The sequence below is a fragment of the Aythya ferina genome (assembly GCF_964211825.1).
Source record: "Aythya ferina genome assembly, chromosome: 1".
In the NCBI taxonomy this organism is placed as follows: Eukaryota; Metazoa; Chordata; class Aves; order Anseriformes; family Anatidae; genus Aythya; species Aythya ferina.
The window spans coordinates 14282365-14295175 of NC_140296.1; the positions used below are offsets into that span (position 1 = coordinate 14282365).

At 35.8% G+C, this 12811-nt stretch overlaps 1 protein-coding gene across 3 annotated transcripts in view; it reads left to right on the forward strand.

The window, feature by feature from the left end:
- The window catches only part of ARHGAP42 (Rho GTPase activating protein 42), a 175750-nt gene that overhangs the window by 147765 nt on the left and 15174 nt on the right, over nt 1-12811 (forward strand). For all 3 annotated transcript variants that reach the window (XM_084491466.1, XM_084491465.1, XM_084491467.1), the window contains 4 exons: nt 3733-3892; nt 6544-6688; nt 9466-9846; nt 11716-11872. In XM_084491466.1, coding sequence (XP_084347592.1) covers nt 3733-3892; nt 6544-6688; nt 9466-9846; nt 11716-11872 — 843 coding nt within the window. The remainder of the gene's footprint in view (nt 1-3732; nt 3893-6543; nt 6689-9465; nt 9847-11715; nt 11873-12811) is intronic.

Below are 12811 nucleotides of genomic sequence, written 5' to 3' on the forward strand. Positions count from 1 at the left end.
TTACAAATCTGTTATTATTTCTTAGTTAGGATGCTTGGAATGTGGATACTGAAACAGCAATTTTTTAGATAAGGTCCACATGATTGACATGTAGAAGATGTTATAAAGCACTCCGCATTGTTTTCATTCCATTCATTACGTCTCCACTGTTTTGCAATTTGATCACAGCTTGAGCCACCTCCAGCTGCAGTACACTGCAGTGCAGCCTAATGCAGTTTTGCTTTCTTTCGTGGACTTCAGAACATTGAAAATTTCTTTGGTGGAAATTATTTATCCCTTTGTTTTATTTGTCCAAGGAGAACTGTGGAATAATAGGGAACTGCTAAGGGTGCTTACACTGCAAAAGCTGTTTAGGCAGACCTTGCATCTCATTAGACATGGGGTGACCCAGAGAACAGGAAGAAAACAAGTTTTATAAGTTTCTAACAGAAGAGTTATTTGGTTAGTTAAAAATATAATATTTGCTGCTTTCTAGAACCCTAAAAAGTTAGGACTTTTAAGGAGGAATTAAAGATTTTGTAAAAGCAGCTAGCCTGAAGGCCACAAAATTGAAATATATATATCTAGGCATTGACTTACTTGTAGGCAGAATTAGTTGCAGGCAAACATTTGTTTCTTGACATCTTTTCCTGGACTCTTTATTCTCACTGTTACCTCACATGCATTTTCAAAGAAGAGCATGTCTGCAGTATTCCCTTCTTTAATTGTTCTCTTTAGCTCTTGCCTGTCTCAACTTTGATGTGATTCTCATTTCTGATAAATTTAAATCTTTTGGATTTATTCTGAAAACTTTCAGTTTGTCTCTTTCCAACATTCAATTCATCCCTTCTAATTTCTCATAATTTCCCAGCTGTTGTTTATGCTAGCAATTCTAATGATCCCTAATTCAAAATTAGTCTTTTGAATGTATTAGTTATTTTTCTTCCTTCTCTTTCCTACCCATGTGGAAATTTTTCAAGGAACAAAATAGAGTGCATAACTTTATGTAAATGGATAAATATGAAAAAATCATGTTTTTTCATTCTTTTGTTTAAAATCCTATTTCAAAATGTATGTCCTTTTACAGCATTTATTTTTTTCTGTTCAGTTCCTTTGCATATGCTCTTATGTCTACATAAAAATACTATGCATTTAATGGTGCCTTATAGGAAGAGGATAATATTTTTCTTCCTTGGTTTAGGTCTTAAGGCCCTTAGGTTTCTGCCTACCTTGACTTCGGTGTCACTGTGCACAGTTAAATAGGATCTAGATGTTGTAGGATGGAGCTCATACTAAAAACAATCAAAACCACCAAATCCTGAAAAGTGCTCTGAAGAGAGGTCATGCTGCATGATTATACACTCAGTCAGCAGCTAGGCAAGAACTGGAGGTTTGGTGTTATTTTAAGATAAGATTTTAAGATTTTTAAACCTTCCTAATTAAATTATCTGCTTGTCTCCTTTGAAGAATGGATCATTCTTTGGTATAATTTAGTAACACCATACCCTTCTATAGTAAATAGCCTGCAGTCTGGTAGTATCAGAGATTTACTGGGGATACATCAAAGAAAGAGATTTTGAGGAGAAAGCAATTGCACATTAATGAATGTCTTATGGCTACCCGAAATGCATGATTGCTTTGGCCTCTACCTATTCAGTAGCCCAGCAACAGTAGGACTAGGTCATAGGAAAGTGGTTATCAAAATGATCCATTTACAGGCCTGGTTTTTTTTGTTTTTTTTTTTCATTTTTTGCTAGAAATTGAGCCTTTGAGATGCTTTGCAGAAAGTCCTTTCTGGTTACAATGTTATTAAATTCACCCTTCCTTTTATTAGCCAAGCTACCAAATTTGTCACCAAGGAAACGCAAACACAGTACAAACACTACTTTCTGTCCTATGCTGTAAGACTATGTTTGTGTAAGAGACCTTAACAATTATAGTGCAGCACAAAGCAGACTAACATTGCATAGAGTTATTTTTTTTTTAGGTTTTCTAACAGACTTAGAGCTTAGTTATTCAAAATTCCATTTCATTAAGACACTAGTGGACTTCCCAAACACCCCTCAGCCAAACATAAGATCTATTACAGAGAAACTTACATGGAAATAATTGGCTAAAAATATGCTTTAACAAGGTAAAAATTTCCATGATTAGGCTTCCAAAAAACAATCTCTGCCACTGTGTCTAAGTAAAATTTTGGGATGCTTTTAGGCCTAACTTAATGAAACAAAATAGGAAATGTAAGAAGACAGGTATTTATTTTTCTGCAGTTCATATCACATTATCTCCTGTACAAACCTCTTTCCCATCTTTCTCCTGATTCTGTAAATAAGGTGCCAAAGCGTTTCTGTTCTGATTATGAAGGCAGTACTTACTTCATTATAGAAGTAATTCTAGTCTAGTTCACCTCTCTACCCAGATAACTCTACTGTTCATTCCCTCATTCAGTGTACCACTAGTGCCTACTCAACTATGAGACCGAGAGAGGGTAGTCTATGAGTCCAGATATGGGTTTGATCCTGATCCTTTCAAAATTTCCCAGCAGCTATGGGAAAATCTCACAGTCTTTTTGTCACTGGCTTTCTAATCTGTAAAGGGATAGTATTTGTGTAATTTGCTACCAAACTTTAACATCAGACAGATCATTTTGCTAGAGTTTGTATAACATTAAGAACAAATCAAGATACCTGAGAGTTTTATTGGAAGAAAAGCATGGCAGATGTCTCCATAACCTTGATTAATGAAGGCTGTCAGAGATAAACAGAAGATATGGTTTGCTCCTACCTGCTTCTTCCACTTTTTTTATAGATTTCACTCTTTCTTAATTTTAAAAGGTACAAGGGTTATTTTACTTATTTAAGAAATGGGTAAAAAGATGTTTATCAGTTTGACAATAGTAATAGATAGAGCAGTGAGAAGGAAGAGAAGAATGTGAATGTGTGCCTCTGATTCTATTTGGTAGCAGATTCAGTAAGACTAAGCATTAAGGCAATTATGAAAAATTCACTTGTCATGGTATTTCTCAGACATGTAAGGTAATGAGGCAGCTGTGACTGGGGAGTCACTGCCACTTATTTTGAAGAATTTATGATGATACAGATTTTATTCAGTAAATCTTATTTGTAAGGAGAGAAAAGTATTTTGAGGATTACTGATAGATGGCTTTCATGGCTTTTTTTTTTTTTTTCATGGCTTTTACAAGGCTAGTGTATTTTAAAGGCAGAAGATGATCATCTGGTGTTTTATCTATACCACAAACACAGTGACACTGACTCCACTGCTCCTACCTTTTAGACATAGAGATCCAATTGCAGTTTAAGTGTTTTCAGTAACTAAGTTTCTTTCATTTGCATGAAAGCTAAGGTATACAGTTAAGCTCTGTTTTCACCCAGTATTTTCAGTCATTTGAATAATTAAGTTTCTGTATAACAACTGGAGATAGAGAGGCACCTATGGCTCCTAATCTTTAGATGGACTGGATCTCTCTGTGGCTACATTCAGAGATGTTTCCTTTTCCCTATCAGTTATGTATGGAACTTAGATACTTACTCTAGGAAGACTTGCTTATTAGCCATTAAATTATTGTAAGATTGGAGCCTTAATGGAAATACAGTACTGCACTAGCTTTTAACTCTAGTAAATTTTAAAATGTTAAAATATTTTTAAAGGGGAGGCATGAATGTGAGATTTTGCCTGTTGGAATTGTAGTTTAGCACAATTATTTAACTGCATATCATTTCTGTTCATTTAAAGGGTATCATTACACAGTCAGCAAAATCTTATGACAGTATCCAACCTTGGTGTTATCTTTGGACCAACTCTGATGAGAGCCCAAGAAGAAACCGTGGCTGCTATGATGAACATTAAGTTTCAGAATATCGTCGTTGAAATTCTGATAGAGCATTATGAAAAGGTAGTAGGAGATTATCTGAATGTTTTGTGATAAAATGAAACTGAGATCTCATTTTCATTGCCATTCAAAAATTCTTCAGGATTGTCTGAATTCAGCATTTGTAGAAGGTTATTGATAGAAAGAGTACCTTTTTCCTACCCCGTGCTATGGATCGGTATTCCTAGCAAGATTTTTTGGCTATGAAAGGTATAGATACAAGGGATAATCTCCTGTGCTTTGAAGGCATAGTTCTGAATCTTCATTAGCTTTCTGAAGATTGCTGTGTCCTTCTCATATCTAGAAACAGAACGAGAAGAGCATACTTTGTTCTTCTATCTCTCACACTAGCAGTATATTGAGGTTCATTCTGAGTGAACTCATGGATTCTCCTGTGTGTACACTTTGTGCATCAGCACAGAGTCTTTCTGACTATTACTGTCTTTTCGGGATGTGCTATCTTCACAGTGGAGGTTAAGTCCCACCATGAAACCCCAACTATCCTTCAGTTCCTCTTTTCACAAGCAGCATCAATGGGGATTCTCAGCAGAATCCCCAATTCTACATACTCTGTCACTTTTCAAGTGTGTAGATACTAGATCAAACTGGTAAAAAGAAAAGAAAAATAAAAGTTTCTTAGGTGACGTTTTATCCCTAGTTACAGATTTTGAACCCATCAAATCTTTGTGATTTGAACATATAGATGTCTCTAGGTACTTCTTTTCATCTGAAGAAAGGTAACCTGTGACTCCATGGTTTATTTTGTTTTCCTCAAAGAGACAGCAGAAGTACATCTCACACTCGTTCCTGGAACACAGAATAAAAACTTTTTCAGGGCTTGAGAAGGAAAATCTATGAAATGAGAAGAAGTTACTTTCAGTCACTATCATTTCAGGAATCAGCTTCACTGAAAGGCTTCCTAAGTTTTGTTGTTGTTGATTTATTATTTGATTATAGAACCTGGCAGTATAGTCAAGACCTCCTTTACTTAATCCTCAAAATAAATAGTATTCTTAAGGTATTTTGTTGATTTGTATTACCTTATCTGACAATTAACAAAACAAAGGGAAAGAACTTTGGTTTTATACCATTTCACATTACTCAGCTCAGGGGCAGTTGAACTGGTTGGTAAGTAACTACTGACAGTACTGCTTTATATCATAAGTTATATTTCAAAAGGACTCATCAAAACTGGTATGACACTGGTGGTCTTCATACATGTAACTCCAAACCATACATATTACATTTCCAACACTGAATTTCCTTTCCAGAAAATCATCAGCAAATTCAACACAAAGACCATGACTGCACAACCAAAATCACCCTTGCTCTATTTCTCTGCATCAAGACATGTTTTTTCACTGACATAATACTTACCAATTACTACTATGTTTTTAATATACTTCAAGACCATCTCAAATCCTCTGTTAAAGTATTTTCTACTATCAAAGTATATTCGCTTTCATCCACTTTTTGAGTGGCACAAAGGTGTCTTCTCATTGTTCCCTTCATCCTGTTCTAAGAGTGCCCTATTGACAGGGAATCCAGAAGTCCTTGCAGAGACCCATTTTGCTTGGTATTTAACCTGCAATGCTTGGCCCTTGCTCCTTACACTACGGAGACTGAACACTTCTGATTCCTTCAGTAGCTTAACAGAACAGGCTATCTTTCTCTGTAGAACCTCTTCTCCATCCCACAGAACTAATCACAATTCCTTCCACAGAATTCTGTAAGAGATACTTGATAGAGTTTACAAACACAGTCTACATTAGGAGGAATAAGTGAGGAAGAAGATCTGAAAGAAAAAGAAATCTTTTGGTTATATTTTTCTTTTCCATCTTCCTCCTAGCCAGTTACCATTTTTACTAGAAGTATACCAGATGATTTTTAGGGTCTTTCAACACCTGTACTGCAGGTGTGGTGAATATTGCAGAAAAGGTGATACAAATGAAAGTCACCTAATTAAAGTTGCTTGGCCTTATTCTTGTTGGCAGGCTTGCTGTTCTCATCAGCAAAGAGTTGTTAAAACTTTATGTATACTTGTGTCAGATCCTGAAAAAATTGGAGTTTTCTATAGCAATGAAGTACAAAATTGACCAGTGATAGCAGGGGTACATGAAAGGTAAAAATCAAGAGATGCTCCAAACCTAAAGGGTGATCCTCATCAAACTTGACTTCTTTGACAAAATAAAGTAGTTTTCTGAAATCCAAATGGGTTTGAAATAAGTTACAACCATGACTCTTTTCTGTGACATACAAAAGCTCTCACATGAACATAGAGAACAAAATTCAATCTTTCATATTTTTTTTAACAAATATACTTCTTAGGCAGGAGTTAGTAGTAAGTGCTTATTGTATGTTTCACAATTTAGATTGTTAAGCACTTCATAACTGGGACTAGAAAAAAAACATTTAAACAAATATTTTTATATAATTAGTATAAGTTTATGTACAGCTTGTTGTTCACTAATCCATTACTGTTCTTCTTGGATTGTAAAATCAGATCAGAATAAAGCCTATATTCTCTTAATTTACACTTCTGTAATGTGTGAGACTATTACAGCATTCATTTCAGGTGCAGCAATTAAGAAAAGAAATGGATTATTAATGGAAGCCTAAGAGTACCCCTATTGTTTGTCTTTTTTTCCTTTTTTTTTTTTTTTTAAATCATACAGATATTTCACACTGCACCAGACCCCAATATTCCTCTTCCCCAACCTCAGTCCCGTTCAAGCTCAAGAAGGACAAGAGCAATTTGTCTCTCCACAGGTCCACGTAAACCCAAAGGAAGATACACACCATGTCTAGCAGATCCTGACAGTAAGTTAGTGCATGTTGACTTGTTATCTTCCTTTTTATGTCTTGCCTTTTAGTTATCCTGAATATCCAGTAAATATTGTATTCCAATAATATAAGCATCACAGATGGGTTTTCATCAGCTTTTTAACCTCTGTGAGTCATAGCCACACTGCTAAATGACTGCATTCCTTACTTCTCTTAGAGGAGAAAGAATATTTGTTTTTAGTCAATTCTTGTATTGCATACAGTACTCAAAAATATTTTATAGTAGACTTTATAGTCTAACCTAAGTGTAGCCTGCTTTGAAACTCCGCAAAGTTCACTGTATGACATTCACCTCATTTGCTTGTAAGATGATTGTTAAGGTTTGGAAGCTTTAATAAATGCAATTTGGTCAAGGTCGGAGATCAAAGCCATTACTTCGTTTTTTTCAATTGCATGAAACTGTGGTCATTGGTTCAAAGTAAACCACTGCCTAGGTTGCCAAAACCACTGAAACTTTGTTAGTTTTACTGGAATAGAAACAAACGCTCATATTTTTGTGAGAAACATCATATGACAATGTTTAACAGCAGGGAGCTATGTTTGCAGTTAACAGCTGCAAATGCGTATTAATTTTCATGTAGAAGTGACTATTTAAAAAGTTGCACTTTCTTTTTCATTCAGTGGACCGTCACTTATTACTTACCTGCCTTACCATTAAGAGGTGTTGAAACTGTAGCAAAGAATAGCTTGCCAGCTACTGCAAGAGATTTCCAAAAGAACTTTTGTCTCCCTTATTTCCTCAAGGAGATTTACATTAAACTAGTACAGTAAATGAATCCACAGTTAAGGTTATCTGTTCTGTAGGATCTGTATTAACTCTCAATTCTGTAATGTTGGGAAATATATCCATGCTATGCTCTTGCATGGATGCTGCATTTTCTATATATGTTACATACTTCCTGTTGATGAGAATATAAATGTTGAATTAGAACAATAGCTGTCTACACATTAATTGCCTATTTGAATGACATGGGATCCTTAGAGTAAGAATTTACAGATGAGCTGTCACTTATATATACACCAGAAGAGAAATTGAGCAAGTTTCAACTGTCTTTCACTGTGTAACTTTTTTGCATTATTGTGGGGCAATTCTGTGCAAGTATTTTGCAGGACATATGCAAGCACAATCTTCTTTATTCAGACTCGAGCCTTCTACTGGTGGCTGGACTGGAACTAGCCCTGACCCAGGAACTCTCAACATGGGCTTTGCTTGTTGGCTCAAGTTCAGTATTTGCTACACAAGTTCCAGTTAAGATATCTCATTTGTGCCTGGAAGGGTGAGGCAGCAGCACAAGTATTCTCCTTGCAGAGTATCTCTAGCTGTGCCAGAAACAGATAAGAGAGAGCCCTAGCTTCCAGCAGTAGCTATTTCTGAAGTGCTAGATGGTTTTAAGTCATCATTTAAATGAAGGATGGACATTTAACTATATTTCAAGAATTTAAGGAATTTTATATGCTAGTAGAAAATGAAGTATAGATGCCAAGCTGTAGGAAATGATAGAAAATGTATCTGACAAATTTGTGCTCCAGCCTATCTTGCAACTTTCAAGAAACTAATGGCCTGTCAGGAGTAAGTTAGGGCACAATCTCATCTGGAATACCCACATTCTGAGCAGAAGTAGACAGAATATTTCAAATTACTGTTCCAGTGGCACTACTGCTTTCACACCTACTAGGCCAGACACTGGTGTTTGTGAGTATTGGTAAGTGGCTTTAGTCACCTGTTGCCAAGGACATTGAAACTTTTGGAGGCAAAAGTATCTGTATCATGTTGTTATCTTATAAATACTATGTGGATGAAAAACACTGTGTGGATGAAAAATGTACGTTCCCTGCTTCTTCTGAAATTTGTGAGTTATATCTCCTAGCTGTGGGGAAAAAATCTTATTAGAAACTAGCATATGACTCACTAGACTATTACTGCATTTTTATGAATCCAATCTTTAAGATAACTCATCTCTCACTATACTGTAGGCCAGTGCTTCCTCATTTCTGATGCATGTTCCTAGCCTCATATCAACAAATTTCTTTAGGATGTTTCCACTTCATGTTGCACAATATCTTTGAAAATAATTAGATCAGCATATTTTTATGTAAGTAGGTCAACTTCTCTAATATCATTCTAATTAAAGAAATTAATCAAATGTTCAATGTTAAAGTTGTAAATAATGGAATGAGTTGTCCTTCTACAGGACAGGGATTTCATGAAAGGTATGATGATTCAGAAAATAGCATATCTGTGGATAGACTTATGGACTAGTCTTAGAGAGACTGCCAAGATCCTCAGCAACTTGGTAAACAAAGTAAAACTTAAGTATTTAACTTGCTGGCAATAGAGTTATGCATTTCAGAACATAAATGAGACAAACACCACATTTGCTTTATTAAGCAAAGTAAGATGCTTGTTAAAAGATATTGTGACACTGTTTAATTTCCTAATGATATATTGTGGGCAGTTCTTTGAAAATGCAAACTTTTATTTGAAATAGTACCACCAGTAGATCATTATGTTCATCCGCTCTAGAGAAATATCCACAAAATGCAGCTTTTTGAGGTTAAAGATAGGAACATGTGAAACTTAGAGGAACTAAATTGCTATTTTGTCTTGAGAATGACTGTCAATGGAACCACAGATTAATGAATTTGATGACAAGTAATGTACAGGGGCTAAAGGTGGCATGAGAGAAATGTACATGGTAAGACAATGTAATTATCTTTTTATTTCTCTTTCGTCTCCCCTCCCTCCTGCCTAGGTGACTCGTACAGCAGCAGCCCAGATAGCACTCCCATGGGGAGCATTGAATCTCTCTCTTCTCACTCCTCTGAGCAGAACAGCACCACCAAATGTGCACCCCCACAGCCCAGGGAGAAATCAGGAGGGATTCCATGGATTGCCTCTCCCCCTTCTTCTAATGGCCAGAAGAGTTCGGGCCTCTGGACTACAAGTCCAGAATCCTCATCAAAAGAGGATGCAACAAAAACAGATGTGGAATCAGACTGCCAAAGTGTAGCTTCTGTTACTGGACCAGAGAATGCCTCTCCACCAACAGATCTGACCAAGAAGAGTTCTTACAGTCTATCCGAGCTGAAAAGATCTTCAGGTTCTTCCCTCAGATCAATTCCATCAGCTGAAGGTAATTTCCAAGGTCTTTTAGGACATCATTGCATTTACTGTAAGGTATCAGAAAACATGAGGTGCGTCTGAAATCTAATGATATTCTTTGATCTTGTTTGTTTATTTTTTAACTATTGTGGTGTGTTCTTTCACTTTTCAAACTGCTTCTGGCATATTTCTGTTGTCATCTGTACAGTTCACACAGCTTAAAAGATAACATTTTTTCTCCGAATTTAGAGTACTCGCTGTCCTGCTGTGCTTCACTGAGGCTACTAACTTGCAAGATGATTTCTGGCTTATAATATAGAAGAGTTGGTAGCTATGGTTTATCCCTGTGTCAGAAGAACGAATCCGTGCAACATGATTGATAATGATCAAAGCTAGCATTTAAATTTAAAATCCATTATGCTTAATGTATCTAGTGAGTAACAGCTTTGTCTCTGCTTGTCCATGGCATGAAATGTACATCTGAAACCCTCCTTACAGAATAGAGTCTTCATTCTGCCATACCTGCATCTTTTTGTTATCCAATACAGCAAGTAGAGTAGCTTGAACACAAGATTATGGCTGAACATGTCTGTATATGGATGGACATGATGTTCAGGAACAACAATGAACTTTCAAACCCACCTTTAGGAATCCAGTTTCAATGTGAAAGTTAGGAAAGCAGTCTTCCTGTTCAGTCAAAGAAGGATGCTGATTTGAAGAACACCCTCCTAGCACCTAAGAAGCACTTGTGTTCCAAACAAACCTGTAGAAAGGGTCCTTACAATATAGAGAAGGCTGAAATTAGAGCTTCTTAATTTAGACACTTGCTTTACCTCTACATGAGAATATTGACAGCTATCTGGAAATTACTTTCGAACAGACGCTGTCTTGAAATGTTTTGGATTATGAAGATCAACAGTCAGCTCTGAAACAATGAGCTCCAGTGGACAAAGTATTAGTGCTGAGTTTGACACTGAGTTGTCAATATGATAAGTAATAGAAGTACAGGTAGGGTAAATATGTGTTTGTGTGGGAAGCACTGAAAGTTAAAGAAAGTTCTTTCCCCTGTGTCCCTCATGGTGTGTACAAGTTTTTTCCTACGACTCCCTTATATAAGCAAGTGTTAATTAATAACAAGATTGATATAGGTACTGTTTTTATAATTACAGAGACCTCTATATTATAACTGCCTTTAAAGCATCATTAAGCATCTGTTCTTGGGAATAAAGAAACATAGAAGTACATGTGGATTCAGTTATTGTCTTGCAAGTGTATATACAAAGTAGCAGTCCACAGATCAGCTTAAAAAGCACGAGGGCATACCTTGTGTTCATTAAAAGGACTTTTTCTCTGTACAATACAGTCTCTGCAGCTATAGGTTTGTTTTATCAAGTTACAGTAACAATTGTTTTAGGAAAGTTTAATTATTAGTTCTTAATATATTTTTTTAATTTAAAAGCTTCATGAAGCTTCTGTGAATACTGAAATATTAATTCTTACAAATTAATATCATCTCATTTCTTAGTGAATACTGCTTTTAGCAAGACTTTGAACAAGATAACTTCCTGAGGTGCCCTCCAACATTAATTTTTCTACAATTGTATGCATTGTACTACTTTTTAAATGTTGAGGGGGGTTATTTTCACTTTTTGTTTAAAGTACTATCTAGCCATTTAAGTGCAATGTAACTTTTTAGCCTTTACAATTTTAATCTCATTTCTTCATCCTTGCTGCTGGTCCTTTTCTCCTAGCTCTTTGTCTGAAAGGCTTTTTCTTCTAGTAAGTACTTACTTAGTAAGTTCTTTCTCCCTATTTTGCTTCTTAAGAAAAAATTATTTGCGTTGCATGTGTCGTGAAATAACTTCAAATTAGCTTTAATATTCCTTATTGCTTTCTTTAGGTAACAAAAGCTACAGTGGATCTATACAGAGCTTATCTTCAACAGATACCAAAGATACACCAAAGGCTCCAGCAAACCCTGATTTGCCTCCCAAAATGTGCAGGAGATTAAGATTAGATACTGCATCAAGTAATGGTTATCAAAGACCAGGATCTGTGTAAGTCAAGGCCCATTGCAGTTTTGAATTGTTACAGTGTTGTCTACTATGAAGGGATCCCAAAGAGCTAGTATAAGTAGTAGAAAAAGCACCCATGAATACCTGATTTGAAATTTTCTTTATGTATTAATTAGTTATCTAGCTTCATTAAAATTGTAAAGTAAACAAAGGAGACACAACACAGTCTGCTAAAGTCAGTTGAAAGACTCCCATTTACTTCATTAGACTATAGATAAGGTCCCTAATGAAGACATGGATCTTTGGAAAGTGATAAGTATTATTATCTCTCACTCTTCTGAAATTTAATATTTCAAGGAGCACAATTGCTGCTTACTGCTCATGCCGTTAAGTGAAGAAGATCATCAGATCTTATTACTGTAGGTCAAAAATTGGAGTGAGGTTAAAAAAAATCTGAAATTTCTTCAGTTGTTTCATGATCAATAGTTGAGATCTTTGGTGTGTGTTTTTTCTGACAATGTTTTTTTTTCTTGAGAGGAAGATAGTTCTAACAATAGAGGTTATAATTTAGCTGGTTGAGATTTAGGTTAGCAATGATTCTTAGTGTTTATAGCACTAGCTTAAGAATTAGAAAATCATTGCTGTAATTTTGACTGTCCCAGGCCTTCTCTAGTGCCATGAGCAAGTGGCACAGTGATTATTTCCATAATCACTGGAGAACACCAAGAAATTTTCCAAATACTGGAGGAATCTGTTAAGCCTCTTCACTTCTTAAACTGGAAGAGATGACAGTAGCTATTTCACAAATTGATGTGTCTTAACTTAAACGGAAGTACACCTGAACAGCTCAGAGTTCAAGCATGAAAATAACAGACTGGAATAACAAGCATGTCCAGTATATCCATTGGTCATCCATGAATATAATTTTAAACATAGCGTGCTAAGGTTTTCCTACTTGCTGACTCAGCAAGGCTCTGGAGC